The following is a 24,558-nucleotide window of genomic DNA, read 5'->3' as shown; positions in this document are numbered from 1 at the left end:
GCACTGGGATGGATTAATAATACTTCCCACTTATTTCATACCCAGCCGGCCAGGCTTCGGACGCGACCCATTTCGCCTGCATCTCGGAGTCTAGCGAATGCTGTACATGCAACCTTCGGTTCTTGTATTATTTATTCTTTTTATTGACCTTTTTGTTTAGTTTTCCTCATCCCGGCCTGTTCGGGTGTCTGTTGCATGCTGACTAAAACTCGTACGTCTTATGCATGGCATCGCTGTTTTTCGTTGCGTTTGTTTTCTGCATCTGATTCAGCTTATGGAGGGATTTTTGATGATAAGATGATTGACCCATTGAATGACTGATACGGTGAAACTGGTCAAGTTCAGGTTCTCGGGGCCCGAGCGGGTGCTGGTATAAGCACAGCGGAACGGCATAACCTTGTTTATAGCGCAGGCCCCATCGAGGAAAACCTTGAGTCCAGGAAAAGAAGGGAAATGATTGACACGATGTATTCTACGCTAAGTAACATTCGATGACTGATGAATGAAATGAATGATTTGTTGCGTTGAGGTGCATGATGAGACCGATATGAGCATGCCGTAGGGAAAGAGTGTGGTTTGATATATATGACAATATCTATACGCCTAAACTACTGAACATGGTCAAGGTCAACCCACCTATATGAAGTAATAACGCTGTATGACAAAAAAGCTTAAAGACAAGAACCAAGGAGCAATTCAGAAGTGATCACCTGAGACATAAGTGAAGAGATAAATAATAAAAAAAACGGGGTAGGGCATGGACCGTAAACTTCTAGCGAAATGGCAATGTATCAGATCGCGACGGCGGTCCTCCCTCCGACACCAGACCCATTAACGACCAGTGGCCGGCAGATGTCAACTGACTTAGACTTTAGTTTGGCTTCGGGACATGGGTCAGTGACCTTGCATTGCAGAGACTCGCTCTTCCGAGTTTGTTCGTCCGAGTCTGGGCTCAAGGTCTCAGTTTGAGACGGAGTGAACTCCATTTGAGCCGCTCTACCTACAGAAGTAGGCAGCTCAGCTGTATTCGAGTGATGTTGATCGGGAGCAATATCGTATGAGAATGTGTGCGGGGCGTCCCTGTCAACCTTGACTCGGATCCTGAACCGCATGAAAATGGTGTTGTTGTACAGTGCCACGACTCGTTTGGCATCTTCTGCAGAGCGAAGCGTGACGCGCGCAGTGAGTCTGCTCCGAGTGGTCTGGGAATTGGATGTGGTGTGTGGCGGTAGAATCTCACACTTCTCTATAGCAACGCTTTCCTGCAGGAAGTCAAGTAGGTCATGCTCTGTAGCTGTTGGATTGAGGTTTTGGATAAGGATGCAGCGGCGCAGGTTTTGGCATGGGTAAGACGGGGAGGTACTGCTATAAGCGTTGTAACTGTGCATACCTTTGCCTGGGGCAGTGCCGGGATGACTCTGTCTAAAGCTGTTTGCTATGACGGGTGGGTGCATCTGGTGGGACATGGCATACGGAGGGATAAGACCGAAAACCATTGGGTCGCAGAAAGAGGGTTGGATGGTAGGCGAGTTTGGGACACCTGAGACGGCCTGATATAACGGGTCCGTAAAGACTGGCATGTAGGTTTGGTGAGAAACATATATTGGGTTGACCATAGCACTGTAATCTGCGCTGTGGTAGTTTGGGCTCGAGGGTACAACGGGTCTTGATTATGATTAGCCTAGACACTCAACACGGACGGTGGGAAAGCCTACTCAGTAGGTACGGGAGAGGGTGGTATAGCGCTGATTTGGGCCATTCTTGGCGGCGGTGAATACCCTGTGACATAGCTGGGCTGTATAATACAGGTAGGACTTTTTGTAGGCCCTGCAATCGGCCGAGTCGGCGCACTCGTTCGCGCAAGGGTGACCACCAGGCTCTGCCCTTCCCAACCGTTGGTGGATAATCTGTCTTTAATGGCACCTCTAAGTCATTGACCCTGATGGAAGCATATCTTGTACTTACGGTATGTCCTCCAAGCCTCGTCCTCTTCCTTCACGATGATTTGCCCTAGCCCAGTAGGAAATCCATGGTGATCATCGTAGACCACTGCTTGACGAATGTGCAACGCGGTTTGTCGGACCAAGTCCTTAAGTTCTTGCCAGCGACAGCGAGGTGGGATCTGTCTTTCCAGTGAGCCATGGCTGCGGTGATATTGAGGTGAGAGAACTCACCCCCTGGAGGAAGAGCACGTATTCCTCCTCGGTACCCCTATTTCTAGATCCACGACCTTTCCCGCGCGGAGGGAAAGACATTGCTTCGGTAGTACAGACTCTGCTTTGGTGGATGAGTCGGGGATAATATAATGCAATATTGCGGACCTTGAGCGAAATCACGGGTTCCTATCCGGTGGGTAGTCGATATCGCAACCCCGGAAGAGTAGTGACACCAATAAAACGACGCGTGAGACACTAGATCTTGCTCGTCTATCGATGCAGGGATAATTGGGGCTCGTTCTCTGCTTCTGACAGGATGTCCTTGTGCCACTATTCTACCCCCAGGCGTATCAACTTCAAGATAGAATCGCAATCCCAGGGCAAACAGCAAACGGTACCTTAAGGATGTAGCAACTCTAGGTCGCAAACTGAGATGCCAGTGAAAGATAATGGTGTCTCTGGACTTTAAGCTAGAGCACTAGAACGAGTAGAAAGAAGCAGCAGGTGGCTTGAAATGACGGTGCTTCGATCTCCATCGAGTCGAGGCACAATAACCCGGGAAAAAGGGCAACAGCCACAGCCGCCGGAATGACCGTCTAGATCGGCCCAATGAAAGCCCGTCACGACGGGTGAAGCAACGGGTGGCAAGAAGTAAACAGTTTGATGAGAATGAGTTCTTCATCGAGGGGCGGATGGCAAAAGGTAGGCAACAAGAGCGTCACCGACAGATCGCTGAGCCCGCTGACGAATGACAGGGGCACAGCTTTGGGGCCGCAAAAGCACGAAGATGTGTCAAGTCGACTGGGATCTGGAATCGAGAGGATCGGGGCCCAGATATGTCGTGCATGATTAACGATGAAGAGGTCTGGGAGGAGAGGGACGGAGCCTAGGAGATGGTAAGGGAAGGGAAACGAAGAAGCAGACAGGCCACGGCCACAGGCAGGCTGGAGAACTTTCTTTTTCTCCCTCAATAGTCCATCCACCCATGATGTACTTTTCCTCCATCCTTTTTCCTCTCTCTCTCATTCGCTTTGGATGAACCAAGCATACATACGCTGAGTATTCAGATACTTACATATCCAAACTCTATAAGCCTATCCAACAGTCACATTGACCAGATTCCCAGTCGCCCGCAGGACTCGGCCTCGCACAAACCTCGTCTTCTCCAGATCTCCCTCGTCGAATAACACCGTCAATTCCCCAGGCTTAGTCTTGGCGCTATGAACGTTACACCGCCAGACTGGGCTTCGGGCCGTTCTCCAGGGGAAGCAACCTGGAGCTCTTGAAGCTGGGGTGGAATGGCCGTCTGAGTGGCGCTGCTCTGACCTTGCATAACCTTTGGGTACACTGTGCAGTCACCAGTGGCTGGATGGGCATTCCAGTGTCCACAATGAGGCGAGACGATCTGTCCGAGCGTTCAGTGAGGGGTGAACGTTGAATAAGTTGGTCGAGGTTTGAGAGGCCGAAACCAGGGAATCAGGCAAAAGCAAAGTACTCTCCATCGACTCCATATGGACTTCAAGACTTGGAGATAATGTGGGTGCAGTCATGATTGGCGGCGGCTGGACGAGTCTCGCTTTTTGATTGCTTCAAAATTGGTTCGCTGTGAGACAATTCTGATGTATCAGGTCCGATGACCCGCACAAATCCAGGACAAGGAGAAGGATCGATTCTCATCTCTCTGCTTCCGACCGACATGGTACAAGGCGAACAGACACTCCAAAATGACTATTTGGGTCACCGCGAAAGCACAGCAGCCCTCTCAAGGCATTTTTGGCTGGCATTTGAGGCTGGCAGGCTGCAGCGGGGAAGCGAGGCCATTCCTTCTCCGCTCTTCAATAAGAAGCCCTCATCAATCCAAACATCCGGGATGATCCCTGACCGACCTTCGCATGAGAGATATCAATTCGGCTACAGCAACGCGACGACCGTCTACGTCGGGTAGGCGCATAGTAAGGCGAGTAATGTCCTTTGACATTCCTCATGGGGTGAAGCTTAAATATTCTAACCCCAGTTGAACGGGCGACAATCCATGGAATACCTACCCGTACATGAGTATTCTCCTGTTGCTGCATCTCATTATATGACTGTGGTCTCTCGGTCATACAGATGCTGAACGGATGATTGATGGACCAATTTCAACAGCATAAGACCAGTCAACTTCCAACTACTAGATGATTCACAAAGTCACTCCAACCACAGAGCAATCAAAGCAATATGTAGGTACACTTGTTATCTTTCGCGTTCTTCCAGGCCTTTCCGGGGATTGTGCCAGACTCCCACGCTTCAATAGACCCTAACACCTGCGTTGTTGTGTATGTGAATCTCCAGGAAAACCTCAGATACCGCTGGATCTGGTTTTCTTCTGTGATGCGAGCGGTCGGTCAGCGCCATCGGAACGGGACATATGCAAAATTTGTCTCCCGCTCCAAAGACCAGGACCAGAAGTTTTCAAAGTTTTGGGTTAGAGGGTTACAGCGATCGTTTGCCAGTATAAGCTGTCAGCCTGCGGCTGGCAAGGGCGAGGTAACAGCACCCACTGAAATAATATCCATTATGCATTCCTGGCAGATCTCCAATGTTGTCTTCTGTGCAGAGGTACGCCCTGATTGCGTGGGCCGCTCCGCGTTCGAGATAAGAGCATATTATTTCGAACATCAATTACGACCCTGTCAACTTCTAGCCCAAGACACCATGCGCTCTGGCAGGACTGGAGCTGGCGACGAGAGAAATCTAGCTTCAGCGCAAGATTCAGCCTTACACACAGTTGTTTGATACTTCGCAGGTCGCGGTGCTAGGAAGGTTTGCCAACTTGCTCTTGGACTCCTAATTATTGATACGCCCGAAAGTACTTACTTTATGGACATGTGATGCAACCGTCTTGACCCTGTCCCGCGCCCTCAATTGTTTGGGAGATTATGAAATCGCAGACAATATATCCTGGCGGCCGCCGTGGCCACAGACAAGCACCCAGGCCCAATTGTTCTCAGTGCACTGGAGGCCACGGGTTACCGGCGACTTTGTCTGATTGGTAGGAGGATTCTTTTCGACCTACAGCCCTTCATTCTGCCTTTGTAAACCACATGCGGTAACTGTCTCAACGGTACTGATAGCCGCTTCACATCCTTGAGAAATTGCTGCCTCGTGAAATCACACTTCTACATGGTCAGACACAAAATACCAGGCCATGGCCCATAATAGTGCCAACCATGTCGCGTGGGCAACAAACTAGAAGCTTCACTTTGAAGTTCTCACATGAGTGGTCACTTGGCATGAACTTGTGAACTATTGATCCGGGTCCAATCAGCAGGCGCCGGCTGAGCCTCCCCAGGGCGAGACAAGACCGAAGCGGCGTTGCTGAACAGCATTGGCAACGTGGCTCATGCGCTGCTTTAGAAGAATCTCGAAGGTACTACGCAAACCGTGAGCCAGTTCAGGTTCAACCCTTACTGGACAGAAATATGCACGACCCGAGCCTCTCAATCCCGTGCACATGAATGCGTGGAGTCAGCAGCAGCAGTCAGCGCTGTCAATGGATGCCGAGCGAGACCGAACGTGCCAGGTCTCAGCCCGGTGAGATGGAACTGAGTTTACCGTGTCAATGGAACGCTTTAACGAGGATATCACATGGTTCAGGATGTAGTCACGCTGCTGGGTGACTCAAGTTTAGCTCGCCCTTGACAGCATATTTCGCCCTTGGGACCAATTCCGCAAATAACCGCCGACATTCTTGAAGAGTCGAGACAAGCACTCGGCATCTCAGGTCAACAGTCAGAAATCGACACAAACAACACCCAGATTAGTTAGACCATAGCCGAAGTAGTGGCGACAACATGAAACAGCCCAAGAAAGCTCTATCGAATATCGGCCCACCGATCAACAATCGACCCACAGTTTCGGAATTGCAGCTCGAACCCAACAAAAAAGAATAGGGGACTCTGCGGCTGCCAATTCGCGGTCTGCGCTCTTTTCTTTGTTTTTGCGTCCTGATGGCTTGTGGCTGTGGCTGGCTGACCGACAGGCCAACCCGGGTGATCAATGTAGGGCACAGCTGTGACCCGCCACGGCCAGGCACGATCTCGGCGTCTCACTGACGGCGTTCTCCGAACTGCTAGGTTTTTTTGCTTGTTTTTAAATCTTTCTTCCTGTCTGAAATGAAGCGGCACCCCATCGATATCAGTATAGGTTTCTCTGATGCACTCAAAGCCGACTTCGGCGCTGAGATAGATGCTGTAGCAGGCCATTAGCGTCGCAGGCGCGATAGAAAGAAAGGCGAATAGTGGGCTCCGGAGGACTCCAGTCCAAGGATCCAGAAATACGGGATAATAGTAGCGCACGACCACTACTGCTGAGGAGCACCTAAAACTCTTCAGTTTCACCGTCATCTACATTCCCCCACAGTCAAACCCTGGTTCCCGAGTATTTCCCGATCGGATTGACCTGAGATGCGGATCGCAGTTGAACATCTTTAACCCGCGAGGAAGGAGCAGGGAGGCACATGGTGGCCGCGGAGTTGCGTGCTTGCAGCAAACCGCATGGGGGCATGAATAGCCCCTCGATTCTCCAGTCTAATAGCTTGATGTAGTTAGCGACCTGCTAGTCTCTGGGGCCTGTATCCCCCGTCAAATTCAATCTTTCTCCAGATTCAGATTGGAATCTCAGAATCTCAGATTTTGGCAGTCACATGGGTCGTGGAGCCAAAATTCTTCAATTGATCCACTGCGGGGTGCGTGAAATCTCCAGGCTGCAAAAGTGCTAGTATGCAATGTTCTCTTCTGGAAAGGGGGTGAGACATAAGCTCGTATTTACGGACGTACGGGGTTTCTCAGTGTCGCGTGGTTGTGGTGTCGATGTCGAAACTCAGTCTCTCATCTGGCTGTAAAGCTGGGGGGGTCGGCTATCAGCTGGATCGAGTACCGACATTCTGGGTGTCAAAAAACTACTCAGTATAAGCCGTCGTATGCAGGCGCTTCCTCCCGGCCGAGTGATCTACGAGTTCACCGCGAGCGTGGCGAAGATCTCTGGGGTTTACCGCAGATTAACATTGCGATAGGCGCGTCAAATTACTGATCTGGGTTCTAGTTTAGCATCATAATTGGGCCGTTTCAGTAGTTTCAGTAGTTTCAGTAGTTTCATCCAAGTGGCCCTTACTGAAACTGGAGAACAGAGGGGGAATTTGTTTGTCAAGAATGCTTGCGTTCGTAGCTAGCTAGTTAGATACACGGAGTGTTGCCATCCGAGCCGATTCCACATCATATTACTTTTCTCCTGGCGAAAAAAGCGCGACCAATAGCAGCCCGAATGTAATCTATTCTATTAGGAAGATGAGATGCGGTGGTTCCCGGTCGTCTATTTCCGAATGAATCCCCAAACGTTTTGTCAAATCGTGGTAGAATTCGTGGTATCGCAGGTTCCAATGTGCATCGCGTGCGACCGGGCCGATAAGCGAGTGAAGCTCATTCGGACTGCGTTTAATCGCGACTGGTATGTGGAAACACTGTCGGAGGTAGCGACGCGGCTGCGGACTTGCTGATAAACAGTGACTGGACCTGCCAATGCTATTTGGCCTCGTTAGGCCATTCTGCGCCAGCACAGTGAAGACGTTCGAAACATGTCTGAAGTATCGAGGTGTCCAGGTAGTCCAGGGCGAATGCCATTCATTTATTGTATGACCCATCCGGCGAGGCCGACGATTATCGATGCCGAGATTCAGGTGCTATGGTTTCCCAGTCTATAAATGACGAGAGGAGGGTTCCGGTGCGAGTTCGAGTTCGACTTGTAGTAGTGTATGGTTCCGATAAACTGGTGTCCGACATCGTTGCGAGGCAGAATAGAGTATCGCGTCGTAGCCGTATTTCAGAAGCCCATTCATTCAGCGGATAAAGCCAACCATCGAAGCACATCTACTACAGTAGTAGCTGTTCATGCCGAATCGAACCACCCCAGGCGTAGAGTCACTCTCAATACTTAGGCTCTTCTGACACCTGGAACATCTTATAATCTGTGGAAAATGCTCTATTAATAAATGGTCCCAGAAATGCAGAATAAAACGCAAAGTGGTTCGTACATCGAAGCTCATGGTTCCTGGGGCACTGGTGTTGGCGACGTCCTTTCCGGTGCCGGCGCTGGAGGGAGGGCGGGTGACCTGGACAGAGGAGGAGCTCATGGCGGTAGGTGTGAGGCTCGGAAAGCAGACGCAGCAGAGGCGGCAGAGTGTATGGATTATTTGGTAGTTTTGGTCGGTCGCTAAAAGCAGAAGAGTTGAAGAAAGTGGAAGATTGTAGAAGCGGAGGGAGGCGTATAAGTATTTAGTATGGGCCAGGCCGGGGCAGCCTTAGAGTTTCAATCGACCCACCTCTCAGGCTTCCGTTTTCCTCGCTCAGGTCCCTGTTTCCTCCCCAGTTCCCCTTTTCGGGATTTTTCTTTTCTTTTTTTTTTTCTTTCTTTATTAAATAAAACAAATTCTTTTTCCTTAAATCTGGCTTTTCCTTCTGATACCGACTCCTTCAAATGCTAGATTCTAGGCTCACCAGATACTCTATAGATAGCGCTCTTGCGATATTCACTGCTCCATAGTCGCTCTAGACTCTCAATCTCTAGTCTGTCAGAAAAATAGTGGTTCCCGATAGAATATCACTATGTCAACCAAGGAATCTGGCGGACTTCATCCATGGTCGCATAGCGGGTACTAGTTGAGGGTGCTTCCTGCCTGCTGTTTGTACTGCATTGTTGATACAGTGTTGGGATGGTCTAATTCACCTTTCTAGACTGTATGTCACCATACTTATGCTTGAGACTCGTCATCAGATAGCTTGTGCAAGAGATCGTGCAGATGGAATCAGCACTGTCGACCGTATGGTTGGGTCGTCGCTCATCATTCTGTCGTGTCGTCATGACTGACTGTTAAGCGATCGCCCAGATTCGCCCTACAGGTACAGAAACGCTCCGTACGGCAAACTCGTCACGGATCATAAATCCAGCGGCGGAGTCATGTATCCATGGGCTTCCCAAGTCGAACTGTCAACCGGATCATCTTCCCGCATAGTTCAAGATCCATCGCATCGATGACCAAGGATACCATGAACTCGATTCTCGACCCTCAGCTGAGGTTTTTTTTTTTTTTTCACCACGGTCTGCTCGTCCCCGGTAAATATAGCCCGTCGGGACGGCAGGGCACGTAAAACGTAGTCCTTCGGCTGTGGCTGTGTCGGACAACAACCGTTGCCCGTCTCACCTCAGACTCAAAACCATAAAGAATCAACTGACAGCTGTATCCGGGTGATCGGGCAATTGGTGGAAGCCTATAGTCGTCAGCACTCGGCAGTGAAACTTGACAGCTCCACCTTAGGCGTTTCGAAGATGTCCATCCCGCCTCGTGCCTTCCCAACTCGTGCTCTCTAATTCAGGATAACTGGTATCTCGCCGGTACTGCGGCAGACCACGTTCTCTGGCAGTACCGCAGCGCAGGCGGTTCAACGGACTAACGGGGTAGATCTTCTTCACGTGTTTACTTGATTGGTGGGCTACCTTCCCGGGCTGGTGTCAGCTTCCAAGGCTGGAAGCTTCAACCACGACTGTGGTCTGACTCTGGCCCAACCGGCGCGTCCTGGACTCCTTTTCCGTACGTCGGGTAGGTATCGAGCGGGGCGGTTTCCTCGAATGATCATACTACACAGCACTACTACACTAAAACCCTTTGGGCTTCTATCGAGTTAGTATCGAGTTAGACGACTTTAGCATCTAAGCTAGGACACTCTTTTGCATATCAATGCCATTTGAGGCATTTTATGATTTGCCTCAATGTGCCGATTTCGCCGACATCCTGGCGTCAATCCTGCAAGACACTGATAAGGTATTGCACCTGTAACCCGGTATTGCCGTGATGACGTCTTCGACTTAGATACGAAAGAAGAGAAAGAGTGAAGTGTCGAGTCTTTTCGCATTTCTCTCCCACCTGCCACTCTTCTTGAGGATTCCTGGTCCACCTAGGCCACGGTTGGGTAGTAGTGCCCCGCGACCGACTATCCACAGCGACTCCAACCTTGGCCGATGGGTCCCTGCGAGCTCTACCCGCCAAGTCCCCTGGGGAGGCAGGCACTTGCAGTCTAACCGTGACGGATAAACCCGTATCGTGCATACCCCCGCATATCATTACGCAGTCTGGAGTGCAGTGCCTTGCCCCTTTGTCAGTGCTTCGATCGCGTCTCAGGCCGGGAGCCACTTACGGAGGGGTCGTGCGTTTCAGTCACGTATATATTCTGTCGAACGATGTTGCGACAACCAGGATCCAGGCCTAGTCAGATTCCAGGTGCAATGGCCAACAGGAGAAACAGAGACAGTAGCGACCTTGGAATCGACCCCAGCACTTCGTCTGCCAGGACCTCTGCATGATGGCGTAAGTGTGCATGGGCCCTCGATGGCCCTAATGCACGTTGACCAAACAGTGATCTCTCTGGTTGCTTCAGGGCTGCCGGAACCAATTGTATGCCGTCTGTGCCAAGTTGCTGATTTGACAATGGCTTGAGTCGATCGACGAGCAGCCAGTCATTCCAGGGGTATCTTCAGTCCAAGGCCTCATGCGACCGGGATAATGCCAGATCCTCAGGGCCGCGTTGTCAGGCTGTGACATCACCACTACCCCTCCCCCTTGAAGATAGATAGATCACAATGTATCATCAGCAAACCAGAGCTCCTGGATCTGATCGAACCACGAGGACATATACCTGGCGATATGAAATTAACATTACTATACGAACTTTACCCTCTGACTCCACCGCAGTCACGTGTTATCCACTTAATTCGCAGAATGCAATATACACCCATGATGTATTCTACCAGGAGCAGCGTCTGGGCGAGAGCTTCCTGGGCAGCAGCGGCGGCAGATACCTGTCGGGCTGCCACGGCCAGCATGTGTGTAAGCGCTGGGCGCGGCGCGGGACTCTATCTGCATGTTCACGGGTGTCATGACTGGCAAAATGAACCCCCTTACGGGCAGAGGTGGCCGGGGCTTTGCCTTTGCGGCGGCGGGCATTCTCTTCCTCCTCTTCATCCTCCTCCTCCTCCTCCTCCTCCTCCTCCTCCTCCTCCTCTTCTTCCTCTCCAGCAACAAGCGCAGCAAGGGCGGCAGCACACTTGCAGGCATGCTTGAGGGTAGTAGTTACAAGATTTTCGACTAATATTACCTGTCAGCAGTTTACTCTTTCAGTCTGGATAATAGACCATTTACTGTGAAAGTCACACTGCTTGCCCTCACTGCCAAGTGGCAGTTAGCACAAGCCCCCCTGGAATCGCCCAGCTACCACTATACAACCTTCAAATAGTCTACTTTCCTTAATGTGGCAGTGAGTACATGGCTTGGGCGCATAAGAACCAACCATCTGCCCCAGAAGGGCCTTAGAGTTGCTGTTATAGACATAACTAAAGATTTGCCATCCCTAATGTACTTTTGCCAAATCTGAGGCTCGCGGACAGCCAGCATGGCAAGCAGGGCTGCCTGGGCAGCAGATAGTTTAGATATTTGGCAGCCTGGTACCACTCAGCAACCAGCACTGCAGGCAGGATTTTAGCCGTAGATAAAGAAGAGGATGTGGTGGAGGATATTAATAGTTAGATAGATGTATAATAAAAACTGGCTATCTACAACTTATAGGCTGTTAGATACTTTATATAGACCCCTTGCAGCCTATTGTTGTAGTTTACAGTACTTTGCATTTGTATTCTTGATATCTGGATAATAATATATTATCTTAGGTCCTTTAACAGTCCATCAATTCTTTGTCTGGCAGGTTACTGATTCCTATTGATATTCAGAGTACAATCAATATGTTAGTCAAAATTAATTGACAGTCCATCAGACCTCCGTAGCAGCTCTATCATTGGTCGAAAATTCATTTACAGCTCTCTCCGGTCCGCCGAAGGCTACCAAAGTCCCGCAGGGCCTGCCGGGAGGCCCCCCCGGGAGGGTGCCCCGCAGGGCAAGCTGAGTCACCCGGAGCGTCTCGGCCATCGAAGCGCTCCCGGAGCGAAGCGCAGGTCAGCCAGCGTAGGTAGGCCAGCGTAGGGTCAGGAAGCTTGTAGGATGATATCAAGTTATAAACTCCTTGCGTGAGCGCGACTATGGTAATTCAAGCCAACGTCATGTTGAAGTCGATGGCTGACGAAGGACTTATCAACTTGAGTAGGCGTCACAAACGGTGTCTTCATTATCGATATCTCTCTAATTTAATCGATATTTCGGGCCCATTTGCAGGTAAACCCTAGCGCACGGGGACATGGACTTCACGATCACGCAATGGGCTTCAAGCATAAGCTGCAAGCTGCTAAGCTTTATATAGTCAAAGTTTGGGCTGTCCTACAACTAATAGGTGCCGTGGTCTAGTGGTATGACGTCACGTTGTGGCCGTGCCAGCCCCGGTTCGATTCCGGGCGGCGCCATTTTTTTATCCCTAGCACACCATATTCTACGGTGTTGTGAATGCCTAGTGCTCTTGGTATCTTTTTTGCTGATGATTTTAACCAACTCGTGTTGGGTGCATGTGTTCTCTATAATAAATGGCAGGAGAAAGCTGTATAATCCAGCCACATTTATATATATATGGTGTCAAAGTCGCCCATGCACCCAGTCAATCGAATCCTGGTAACCAAACTCGCGGGTTAAACATGCATACAGAGACATCGGTAGAATCAAGATCAGTTACACCAGTAAAGTCAAACAAATACATGACCTGAACAGCGAGTACAAAGCTGATAACAACCAGACCACCCTGTATATATCACTCGACCTCTACATGCGTCGGGTAGTACCGTGTCCATGTCAAAAGCTACCATTTTCGACAACCGGTGCCAGCATCCCGTCCAGGTTCAGACTAACAATAACCAAGAGAAGCGTCGCGGCAGATACCAGAGCGTCCAGTCCTTATAGTGGGTTCAAGGCTGGCATGTGCCTGTACGCTTGCCACAGACAACAGTGCAAAGTTAGTCAATCAGCCCTGCCATGATCTGTCCACTGTATCCATGCAAACAGTATATACTCCACCATACCCAGGCTACCGTACTCAGTGCAACATCCTCGTATCCACGTGCCAGAATACTCACCGTGACAAACGCCTACGGCATAGCAGGAGTCAGTCCCAGAGCCCTTTCAGCTATTACGCCCTCCCTTGTAGCTGAGAGGTACTGTACGCAAAGGACGGACGCCCATTGGACCCCGTCAGCGTTGCTCCTTCCCTCCTTGAGGGATTAATCATGCCCGCAAGAAACAATAGACTGCAGCTTGCACCATTACTTTCCTGCTCGGCTAGAGGCCAATGGCCAGGACTCCCATCCCCTGGACATGAAGGACATGGAAGGCTCCTTTAGAAATGGGAAAGATATTGAGTATAGTTCAACTGTATTGGCACTTTGTGCCAGCATGTCTTTGAATATGACTACAGACTGCCCAAGTTAGGGCTTGTTTCAGCGGACAATCCACCTGCGCTGTTGCATTGGCCTATCAAATCATGACATAGAAAAAGTTTGACGGCTCGCTGGGTTATTAAAAGACCATAACATTGACGGTTGACGATGGGCTGGAAGGTTACGCTTTATGTTTTTCTTATATTTGTAAGAATATACAACATCCTTCAATTATTAGGTGCCGTGGTCTAGTGGTATGACGTCACGTTGTGGCCGTGCCAGCCCCGGTTCGATTCCGGGCGGCGCCAACTTCTTTTTCTGGTATTTTTTTACTTGTAAAGCTCACTTTGCTAGATAGATGTTAAGAATAGCTCGGACCTCCCGTTTTATACTCAGGTGAGTACGGCCTACTTTGCTCACATCCGCATATTGGGATGCGTGCCATTAACCACTTCCAAAACTCTCGAGCATATGAAGAACCCGCATGGAAGCAGGACATGCCCGCTCCGGAGCGCAGGCACCTCTTGTCCGGTCTGAGTCTACGCAGATGCAAGGCTTCAACCACCAACTTCATGCAGACGATAGCGCAAGTATCTAGGTACTTGGTTGTTGGGAGTCCAAGCCGAGTATATATAGGTTGGTCCTTTGCCTGATCATCAGAACTTGCTACTAAGAGGGGATGAAGGGATACCAAAGGGATTGAGTATTCTTTGCCTTGTACACTAATAGGACGAAGAGAACTGTTCGATCCTAATCAAAAATGAACTCGACCAGTTGCTGTATAAGCTCAGGCTCCGAATAAGTAAGCGCAGAAGTATTGCAGGCTGGCTCTGACTCTGTGAATCGGCCTCCATTATAGCGATAGACTGCCTGAGGGCCGAGACAGTACCAGCGGTACGCAGTGAATCAGCATCATCATAAAGCGAGGAAGATGACAGGAAGATATCTGGTAGGAAGAAATGAGTAACAGGACCGAAGAATGCCGGGCAGTTTTCCGGAGCTTCTGATTGAGGGTCATCGGGCCTAGGCCTGATACTCTCCATTGAGGCAATCGGTTCTTTGTCTCCAGACATCCTGGGAGGCCGCAAATGCAAAGACCGCAAATGAGTCCTAGATAGACCCTAGTATGATTTGATTTATCCCGCAAGGTTCCGTGAAATAGCAGCCTAGCCAAGATTCAATATATCATTTTCTAGCCATGGTTCTTGACACTTAGCTCCCAGGCAGCCACGTCCTCATCATCAGCAGCACCAAAAGCCCCAGCCGTGGACAATCAATGCATTTGTGCGCGAGGGCTGCCCCGTCTCCTACGCGAGCAAGGTGCACGAAGATGACTTTAATAAAGAGCTCCAGGCACCTTGGAGCTCATGACACTTCCGTTGACGTCAGTGACGGCGCTGCGCTCAAGGCCTTGGAATCTGCCGTGCGTCCTGGGAGGGCTTCATTGACGTGATCTGAATTTCCACCGGTTCCTGCTGTTGTGTTCTTGCCTGATGCTGGGCTAATCAGTTGACTTGGACATTAATTTTAATGAATGAATTGGTGTTGACCCACCCATGCACGTGTAAACACAACCGTCAGTAACCATATTAGCACATACTCTCGGAATACCATGGATCCTTGGATGCACCTTCGTGGGGAGTAGATATAGTGTGGAGCCACTGCACTAGCGAAAGAAAGAACATGACAAACCGTCTATATATCGAACTCGAGGTAATGCTGAGTCAGGCTGTCACGCCTCCACCCGTCAGTTCTTCTGAATTCACTCTCCGGTTGTCCAATACAGGCGAGGTAGACCTTCCATGACTTAGGCTCTGATGCCTGAAATCAATATCCAACATTCAACAGAGCACTATGAAGCCAGCCGTGAAGAAATGCAGAATGCGTTTTACACCATTTCGCATCACCATTTCCTTTGGATCATGCACAATACATCAAGCAAAGCCAAGCACATCAGAGACTCTCTAGCAAGTGTCTGGATCCGACCACCACTACCAAGCGTCGCCCTCCAGTTACAGGGAATAGATCTTTCTGACTGCTCATGGTTCAGCCCAGCTCTCTTCATCCAAGATGCCGTCAGCTACATCCTTCCCCTTATACACATCGAGTGCTCGATCCTCGGCCAGCATTTGACAGAGGCCACCCGCATGACTTGGCACGTTGGCGGATACAGTCTGACAGTGGGCACGTTTATCCTCGTTGCAGGTAACGGTGACTGGTATAGATCCAAACGCATTCTATTACTCGGCTGGGTCTGGCTTGGGGTCTGCTCGATCGTTGTTGGCTGCAGTGCTGTATTTAGCGATAACCCCTCCTGAGCCTACCATAAGGCATAACTACCAAGGCTTTTTTGACTCTAAATGCGTACAATACTTTTCTTGGGTAGCCCTAGACAGATCCCTGAGTCTCTTATTTAATAGACTAATTACCTGGCACGTCCAACTGTTGTATTTTGCCCTGGCTTTCGACTTTGACGAGCTGGATAGTTTGGATAGGTGCGACCAAGTAGCCGGCCGTGCTGGTCACTCAAAACGAGAAATATCCATCACTTCCCACAACTTCAAAATTCGTCAAAGGTTACAATGGGTAGATTTTATAGGACGTCACACAGTAAGTGAAACAAACCAAATAACAGTAGCGAGAAGAGCTCTGAATGGTTCCCGCTTTACAGGTAATACTTAGAATCCTGACTGGGTGCATGTGAGTGCGCGTGAGTGCGCGTGGGAAGGGTATAGTAGATGCTTGATTGAGCAAAATTGATAGTCACAATGTAAAATTATATACGTTGCGTACAAACCAACCTAGGAATCTGACCCTCGTGATCCGGGTGGTGTCAGCGGTACCTCCAACTCAACAATCTTCTCCATCCACCTGACACGAAAGTCATTTATATCCAAGATCCAGCACTCTGACGGCCTTGTTATATAGACCAAGCTGTCATGTATCCTCGAAACCACGTGATCCGGTGCAAGACAGATAGCAGTGTCCCAGAGCGTCACTGTCCGGTTAGTGCTGAACATATAATCATAATCCGCGCTTTCTGGCCATCTCTGGTTCAGGTTTCCACGAAGCTCTTCTGGAATGCCCGCATCTGTCTCCATGTCTGCCAGTATCTCCCCCCTTGTGTACAGCCATGTGTATACAACCATATAGCATCCGTCCCCCACGCTTCGAAGATCGGTAACCTTGGCGTAAGTTTTGGGGGTTTCAGGGTCTTCAGACTGTGCATCCCCCAAGAGACACACGGTCACAATGTGCCCAAGGCGAAGCCCAGGTCTCCAGGAAGGCATACTGGACCTGCACTAGGCTATTCCACAGTCTTGCACCATTTCTTGGAATTAGGGAGAAACAGCTCCAACCATATCCTTTTTTCCTCATAGAGGACTTTCGCAGCCGGCGGTTTTTTGATCATTAAATCATTTGTGTTGAATGTGTCAACAGGTGCCAAGGCTTCACGTGCTGTCAACAGTTCATTGACCTCTTTAGTTGGAACCTTCAAGAGGAGCTCTCTAGCATAGGCCGCTGCTACTGCTGCTGCATATCCTTGCCATGTCTCGTTCCTGTGAGAGTCGGCATAATCAGAATACCCCGAATAACTAGGCATGGAAAGTGATTCATTAACCCTGAAGCCTCCATTTCTACACAGTATACCCCTAGGTCCTGCGCAAGCCGATCTCGATATTTGCCATTTCTCACCAATCAATTCACTGACGCAATTAGACCGTAGTGAATGTCTGGTTCACTGAAGTTTTGTGTAGGACATGAAACAAGTTTGGATTTGTCACAGTTATCACAGGTGTTCGGTGGTCCATCCAGGTATGCATAGTCTGCTTGGTATAAATAATCCTCCTCCTGTACTAGCCGGGCGAATTTTGCAGCTCAACGCGCCCTAACTCGAATATTATCGAGACACTCAGAAGCCCGACTATCCTCTATATAATGACGTGCTTTAAGCCGACCAGGAGCAGTTAGCAGAGGCCATGGCAGCTAGTTTAGCATCCCTGTGCGCTTGAATTCACTGTTGCCTAGTACTTTAAGAAGATCATATTGTACCACCCCTCCAGATGTATTTTTTGGCTGGCTCACGACAATATCACCCTGTTGGATATCTGTATGAGCAGTTGGTACTCCTCCACCAAATACAAACCATTAGGCTGAACCGGATTTTGGAAAAGGGAGATAATAAATGTGTCGCCACTGTTGCAGCGGCTGTTATACCATATATACCCTGTGGTAAAATGGCAATGGTGATATTTTGATTCCCAATACTGCCTAGTACGTATTCGAGTCTGCTGGAGGGACTAGTAAATCCTCGTGTATCGCGTCTAACATGAGCTTTGCAGCCGTCATCTCGATGGGCAAGGCACACATCCACCAACTGTGTAGTCGGCATGAGTACGACGGGGTCTGCTAGTCATACTAGACCAGTAACTGTCGGATTTTGTTGAGATATAAGGTTGTCTTGATTAGAATGCTTGCCTAGACAAAGCCCCACTCCAAGTCTTTGTTGACAAGCTTCTGCACGGCACACTTGTGATGGATAATAAAAGTAGACTTTGGATCCAGACTAGGTTCAGCTCAGGTAAAAGTCTCATATTGGTATGCTATGCCTGCGATTTCATCTAAGTTGATATAGAAAATTTGCTCTGGGCACATGTTAATAGTAAGCATTTAGCTCCAAACTAAGATTATAGTTATGTTTTTAAATAGTTGAAGCAATTTTCAATTATCAGGTGCCGTGGTCTAGTGGTATGACGTCACGTTGTGGCCGTGCCAGCCCCGGTTCGATTCCGGGCGGCGCCAACATTTTTTTCCTCATTTCTACTTTTAGAAAGTAGGCTTTTTGACTTGGCATACTCTCTCAAATGTTACAGCCTTTGGTTTTATATAGCTCGAGAGCTCACCTCAATTGCCCCCTTCACTCACATGCGTTTCGGAACTGGAAGGCTTGTCCTTACAATGCCACCGCAAACCGCGATGGTATGCATATTCTGAGACATAATTACTATTATCCATCCCCTGTTAATTGTCCGGCTTTCAGACGACGACTCTCTTGAAGCTGATCAAGGGAATCAAATATTGCACCCTGACAAGCTTTGGTTTAAGGGTTAAGCGGTCACGCTTGACTGAAACCGTTACGCTGAAACAAGCATGGGCATGACTGAGACCGAGGCTGACTGTCTCACACATGTACCCTGTTGCGTTTGTAGTGGCTTAAGTACCTACACTTGTGGCCAGCAAGGATCCCGTAGTTCCTGAGTCCGTAGATTAGAGACAACTTGCCCTTGCGGTGTTCAGTAATATGTTACTGAAAACGAAGCCAGATAAATCACCAGTTTCTAGTGGTCCTACATTGACTATTATACTGATGGGGAATGGTTTTTAACTGCCGAAATGGCAGAGACATTGTCTTGGTTGCATTGCTCTTTCTAAACGGCCGGGTGGATGAGTTGAAGATCAGCAACCAACTTAAATAACAGTAGTCACTCCGAGAGATCTCGAGACCAGCAGCTCAGTACAGGACGGCTCTTCATCCCTAACCTGACGAGCGTAGATAATAGTCTATTCTTCCTGTGACTATGCCTTTGACATATTGAGCTTAGAAAGCCGCGTGTTCTAACGTGTTCGATGTAGAGTACTACCAGACAGTTACCTGTCTCGCAGCATGGAAACGGCTCTGAAAGTGATACCGGATGTGCCCATCACCCTCAACTATGCGGACTTACTTAGGGGCACGGTTCAAGCGAGGACGGATCCCGGCTAAGACGTGAAGAAGAAGACGGAGAAACAAGGGAACGAAATAAAAGGCCATATAGAGAAATGATTTGATGTACTGGCCCACAACGCGTTTTACTAGAAAGTACAGTTGTATTATAAGAATTAGACATGCTGACAAGAAATTGGCATGTTCAATCAATGGTTGCAAATTAACCGAGTAAAACTAGGTTTTCCTATGCTAGTGTCGGTAAATATGAGATATGAACGACGATACCCTTTCAGACTCTTCAATATGTAATGCCTAGAGGGATGACACACTTAGGATGTTTGTTATGAGGGAGCAAGGACGTGAGTATAATGCATAACCTTATTTTGCACGGAGAAAGAAAGTAAAATGCTAGCCTGGGTAATCTATAATGTAAACATACAGGTGGACGCATGGAACATTAGTATTTGACCAATACTTTTTAGCTCTAGCCCATGGAGTAGTCCAACTCAGTTACAGGCTTCCCCGTCTTGGAAACGCAACACCGTCAACAGCCGCGTGATCGGTGAACCAACTGACTTTCTCACCCCCACCCTGGTTGACCAGCGCAGACGGAAGGCTCCTCCCTTCCTCTGCATCGAAGATTTGCTTGAGAATATCCTTCTTTCCTCCACCAGTGGCGACGAAGGCGATACTCACAGCATGCGTGACGACGGGCAATGTGAGTGTGATGCGCTTTGGTGGCGGCTTCGGAGAGTCGCTGATAGCAGACACCCACGCATCCTTTTCCCGTAGCAATTCATGTCCAGGGAAAAGACTGCAAGTGTGGCCATCTGGTCCGCAGCCGAGAAGAATGAGGTCGAAAACGGGCAGCTTAACGCTGTCCTTGGCCGCAAAGGAGCGCATCAGCTCTTCCTGGTACAAATCCGCCAACTCCTGAGGGTCGCCATTGACATGCTTCTCATCAATCGTGTGCACATTGGGTGAGCCGAGTTCTGAAGGTATCTTGCTAAGTAGCTCGTCCTTCAGAAGACGGTAGTTGCTGTCCTCGTGATCGAGAGGGACAGCGCGCTCGTCTGCGAAGAAGATTTCCCACTTGGAAAATTGAGCAGTATCCTCTGGGGTACCATCTCCGGGAGCGAGGAGAGCTTTCGCGAGAACAGTAGGGAGAGAGCCACCAGATACTGCGACGCGGAAAGTGTTGTGACGGCTCAGGGCCGCGTTTTGATTGCGGAGGACATAGGGCCGTAATTGCTTGGCCAGGGCATCAGTATCTTGAAAGCTGAAAAGGTTCGGAGCTGGGCCTGGCATGATGGGATGGCGATGAACTGACGTATACTTGTTAGATTGTAAAGGAAGGATGGAAGAGAATAAGTAGATAAGAGAAAAGTTGAGGGATTGGTGAGGTCACTGAGGGGTGATTTCGGTCAGAGCTAAGGTGGGGTGGCGGGGCAGGAAGGACTGATCCATATTGTTCCATATATGTCCGTCGTTGCCCGGAATGAGGCCGTCGGCTCGGGGTCGGGACCTCCTCCGATGTAACTATGATGATGGGGAGCAAATGTGCTAGGTAGTGGTTTCTTCTAGAAAGCAGAGCAGGGGGAATATGGTTGCGCCATTGCCGCTGGTGCTGAGAAATAAGGGTAAAAAAAAAATCTCCGGCAGAAAAAATTGGCGCCGCCCGGAATCGAACCGGGGCTGGCACGGCCACAACGTGACGTCATACCACTAGACCACGGCACCTTTTTGCTGACATAATTGTCAGCTTATTTGTATATTATGGAAATTCTAGCTTTTTCGAGCTACATTGACACATTGCTTTAGCTCTGAGCATCAGGGGGAATTCCCCGCAAGAATCATTCTGCTCCCAAATATTTGATCCATTCAGAGGTTTGAGAGGGTCGTTCCTTTTTTCTAGAAATCGGACTCTCAACTGGAGCTTTAGATCTGAATTCGATTGCCTAAAGTGTCGCGTGCCTCCTCTGCAGCAGTACCAAGTGCCAAGCTCCGATTGTTGTCAGCTGTGACCGCAGCTTTGATCTGATCTCCGGAATCAGCTACTGAGCGCCTGGAGTGACTTCCTGCTCCTCCATTTCCTTTCCCTTTTCTAACCTGCAGCTAAAGCTGTGATCTCAACATGCCAATCCCCACGCGCTCGGTTTCTACCCGAGAGACTCGGAAGCAGGTAAGATCAGTTGAACCCAGAGCCCTCCAACTCGCCCCTCACATCTAAAAAGCCTGCCGCAAATGTAGGGCGCACGGTGTCAAACCTGAAGCCCTCTACTACCTCACAATTGACCGATGAGGCTCCATCCAAGACCGAAACTACGAGAATCGCTTCCTCCAACCTAACGCGTCGTCAAAGCCTCGTCCGTCCGAGTCAGCTGCGGATTCCATCATCTGCAAAGCCCACCACTCTTCCAACAAGTACAAGGAGTGTTGGACGGATTCCGACATCCCCTGTTAAGCGCAATGTGACCGTTAGACAGCAAAATGGAGAACCTGTTGTGCCGAAAAAGACAGACATGCCCCCTCCCGCGCGACCGGTGCGTTCATCCTCTCTGAGGCAGCCGACACGCTCGAGCACCGTAACATCGACGGTGCCGCGTGGACATGCTAGACATCAGAGTCAGATCGTCACGCCGTCTTCCAGAAATCTTGCTATGCCGTCGACAGCAACATCTACAGCGTCTAAAACACGAAATCAGTTCTCTACGTATCAGCAGCAATTTTCCCCCAAGAAGACACAGGAACCAACGGCTTCGACACCCGACAACGGCCCCGACGAGGCCTCTTCCCTGATACCTTCGTCCTGGCCAGAGGTAGCAGCGCTACAGACCGAGCTTCTTCAGCTTAGTCTTTTATACCAGTCCATGCAGCAACGCAATGACCGATGGCAACGAGATGCGCAGGCGCACCTAAGGAAGAAATATACCTCCGTAGCCGGTGACTACAAGGCTATTCTGAACGAGGAGAAAGAGTTGCAGAGAAGACTCAATGGACAGGCCTTGCATTCCTGGCTCAGAAACTCGGGCGAGCACAACGGGCAGCAGAGATTTGCAGAACATGTTCAGCTTCTATCCCAAGTCGCCGACGAGGTGTATGGTCTTAGCGACAGTCATGGACGGCACGCAATAGCCATTTTGGAGTTCGAGGAATGGCTGCAAACAGTCGAGAAAATTCAAGAAGCTCGGGCAAATATAGGACATGAAGGCGACGACTTCATCGAACCCATTCGGCGCGAGTGGAGGGAAGAAACCAACGCGCTGATAATGAAGCTAGAGCTGGCATCGAGGCAATTGCAGAGTCTTGATATTCTAGGACACGAAGACGTGGAAGCGCTCAGCCGTTCTGCTTTAATTCGAATGGCTAAAGGTCTCGGTGATCTGGTCAGTCAGATGGTCGAAGAACTAAATGTCATCCGCAAAATTGAAGCCGACATAGTAAAATCTGAAAAGTCTCGGGTTAGTGAGATGGCCCAACAACTGGTTGAGATGCCACCGATCGAGGAACTAGCGATGCCGAGAACTGGACTTTGGACACGACCCGCGCTCAAATCATGAGAGACAGTCCAACCAACCAATGCTATCCATAATCCCGCTACCACCCCCCCTCTTTCCCGTGGGGTGTGCGATAGCCGTGTCCTTATCGGTTAAAACCAGGGGACAGAACCTGTTTTTACTGTTCTTTCGGTCCTTCATGATACCACCACGAAGGTGCGCCCTCAGTTGCATTTAAGGCAGGCGCGCGGTCGACCAGAGTTCTAGTCTAAAGGATCAGGCGACAAAACCGGTTTTAGAACATCTACCATTCTGGGTATTTGCCATGTTCATCCATCGCGGGTGGTGGTAGACGAACTGCCGAACTGCACAACTGCGCACGAGGTGATGGTCTCAATGTTCAAATATAAAACCTTGTAATGCACTGCTGATTTGAGTCGTTCTATCTGCACCTCGACCTATTCGGTTGAAACCTTTTGTGAGTCAGGAGAGACGCGGGCCTCACATGCCACTCAGCTATGTGAAGCTGTAAAGATTCGCCAGAGACACACTGTTGTTTGGTTAACATCTCGATTGGACGGTTTATAATGGACTTGGTTTATTAGCTCTGGGACTCCGTATATAGGATAATGATCATAAATATGATCATAAATATTGATTACCATCAATTGTATAAGACGACTTGAAATGCAGTGGAAGGCGTGTATGCCAACGTGGAATCCGAAATCTGTCTGGACTAAATGGTGGGGCCTCTCGACGGCTCTAGAATCCAGCCTCGATGACAGTTTCCGCGTAAAGCAGGTTTTCGCTTTCCGAACTGCGTCACTACGTCATTACAGATTGGGGAAGAACAAAAGAAAAGCCGACCACCTGTTCTACAGAGTACCTATATCGCTCATTAGACTCGCTGCTGTGTCTCTTGCCCCCAGTCCATTACTAGACTACTATACCACTGCTACCCCTCCCTCCGAACATGGAGGGTGAGAGATTCCGTCCAGACCGCGATGGAACTGTCTAGAAACCCTGGATTGGACATGGAAGCAGCTCTGCCAGTCTGCCACCACACGGTGACAAGTGTGACATCACCGACCATGGTGATGATGCTGGACTATTGGGGATCGTGACTCTGCGATAATATGGAGGGCATTCTGCCAGAGCGCCTTCCTTATCCAGATAGTACCTACAGAGCATTTCGTACTACGAGCTTCAGCTCGCTGTACAGCGCCATAGTCTGCACGAACTGCTCCGCGTAGGATCAAGCACAAGACCAAGGCCAGTGAGAGTGAGAGAAGAGAGTGTGAGGCCACACAAAGTTCTGGGCTGGTGGATCACTGGATCTCCATCCAACAGTGCTCCCAGTCGCTCTCCAGTCGCGCTTTCTCGTTTTGGATCTTTCCTCGCCCTCCCGATCGGTCGTTCCTTTTGCTTTTCGTGCAAGCGGTGTTGCTCCCACTCAGTCCCAGTTTCAGACTCAGTCCCAATCCAATCTCAGTCCAGTCCCAGTCCCAGCGCCTCCAGCCAAAGAAATCCATCAAGAGGCACTACTACTGTGACCTACCGTGACCTACCCCTGATCTCATTAGTCCTCTGCGTCTCCCTCCCCCGCTACACCACCACTTGATTCAGTTAGAGACGGCCACATTCTTGATATCCGTTGCGCGCCTTCTTGTCTCTTTCCTCGTTACTGCTATTTTTATCGCCTGGCATTCTGATTCAAGATACTTCGCTCTTGGATGTCTCCGTAGCCGTGCCGTCTCGTCCCTCAAGCCTTCGCCTACCTGGCGTCACTCTGGCGGCTCGGTGG

The 24,558-nt window shown here is 49.7% G+C and overlaps 7 protein-coding genes across 7 annotated transcripts, besides 1 other annotated feature; 2 read left to right on the top strand and 5 right to left on the bottom strand.

The window, feature by feature from the left end:
* Positions 1-24,558: part of a sequence feature (contig 1.5 561..450355(-1)) that runs on past both edges of the window.
* ANIA_00282 (uncharacterized protein) lies at positions 268-2,255 on the bottom strand (the record flags this gene model as incomplete). Its single annotated transcript, XM_652794.1, has 5 exons — positions 268-429; positions 1,005-1,665; positions 1,716-1,911; positions 1,966-2,122; positions 2,175-2,255. The coding sequence occupies 5 exons, from the start codon at positions 2,253-2,255 to the stop codon at positions 268-270; spliced, it is 1,257 nt and encodes a 418-aa protein (XP_657886.1).
* Positions 7,630-8,399, bottom strand: ANIA_10050 (uncharacterized protein). The gene is made up of 2 exons (XM_050610998.1): positions 8,224-8,399; positions 7,630-8,157 (listed from the first exon to the last, which is right to left on the bottom strand). Exons 1-2 carry the CDS (start codon positions 8,320-8,322, stop codon positions 8,029-8,031), a joined length of 228 nt encoding a protein of 75 aa, XP_050469272.1. The 5' UTR covers positions 8,323-8,399; the 3' UTR covers positions 7,630-8,028.
* ANIA_10051 (uncharacterized protein) lies at positions 8,876-9,229 on the bottom strand. Its single transcript, XM_050610997.1, has one exon. The coding sequence runs from the start codon at positions 9,048-9,050 to the stop codon at positions 8,907-8,909; it is 144 nt and encodes a 47-aa protein (XP_050469271.1). The 5' UTR covers positions 9,051-9,229; the 3' UTR covers positions 8,876-8,906.
* Positions 10,988-12,162, bottom strand: ANIA_00283 (uncharacterized protein; the record flags this gene model as incomplete). Its single annotated transcript, XM_652795.1, has 5 exons — positions 10,988-11,299; positions 11,531-11,558; positions 11,600-11,649; positions 11,818-11,838; positions 12,013-12,162. 5 exons carry the CDS (start codon positions 12,160-12,162, stop codon positions 10,988-10,990), a joined length of 561 nt encoding a protein of 186 aa, XP_657887.1.
* Positions 15,425-17,708, top strand: ANIA_00284 (uncharacterized protein; the record flags this gene model as incomplete). The annotated part of the gene is made up of 8 exons (XM_652796.1): positions 15,425-15,755; positions 15,937-16,160; positions 16,356-16,389; positions 16,479-16,555; positions 16,704-16,741; positions 16,992-17,112; positions 17,338-17,366; positions 17,615-17,708. 8 exons carry the CDS (start codon positions 15,425-15,427, stop codon positions 17,706-17,708), a joined length of 948 nt encoding a protein of 315 aa, XP_657888.1.
* On the bottom strand, positions 19,635-20,671 carry ANIA_00285 (6-phosphogluconolactonase). The gene has a single exon (XM_050610996.1). The coding sequence runs from the start codon at positions 20,563-20,565 to the stop codon at positions 19,768-19,770; it is 798 nt and encodes a 265-aa protein (XP_050469270.1). The 5' UTR covers positions 20,566-20,671; the 3' UTR covers positions 19,635-19,767.
* ANIA_00286 (uncharacterized protein) lies at positions 21,392-23,406 on the top strand (the record flags this gene model as incomplete). The annotated part of the gene is made up of 2 exons (XM_652798.2): positions 21,392-21,439; positions 21,492-23,406. 2 exons carry the CDS (start codon positions 21,392-21,394, stop codon positions 22,815-22,817), a joined length of 1,374 nt encoding a protein of 457 aa, XP_657890.1. The 3' UTR covers positions 22,818-23,406.

This window comes from Aspergillus nidulans, chromosome VIII (genome assembly GCF_000011425.1).
Source record: "Aspergillus nidulans FGSC A4 chromosome VIII".
NCBI classification, from domain to species: domain Eukaryota; kingdom Fungi; phylum Ascomycota; class Eurotiomycetes; order Eurotiales; family Aspergillaceae; genus Aspergillus; species Aspergillus nidulans.
This window is presented reverse-complemented; position numbering and strand designations above follow the sequence as displayed.

What these genes read in the sequence shown, in the direction of transcription:
- ANIA_00285 (XM_050610996.1), bottom strand. Translation starts at nt 20,565, where the DNA reads ATGCCAGGCCCAGCTCCGAACCTTTTCAGCTTTCAAGATACTGATGCC.
- ANIA_10050 (XM_050610998.1), bottom strand. Translation starts at nt 8,322, where the DNA reads ATGAGCTCCTCCTCTGTCCAGGTCACCCGCCCTCCCTCCAGCGCCGGC. An exon ending in CAGGAACCATGAGCTTCGAT is followed by an intron (nt 8,158 to 8,223) that starts GTACGAACCACT and finishes CATTTTCCACAG; the next exon opens with ATTATAAGATGTTCCAGGTG.
- ANIA_10051 (XM_050610997.1), bottom strand. Translation starts at nt 9,050, where the DNA reads ATGACGACACGACAGAATGATGAGCGACGACCCAACCATACGGTCGAC.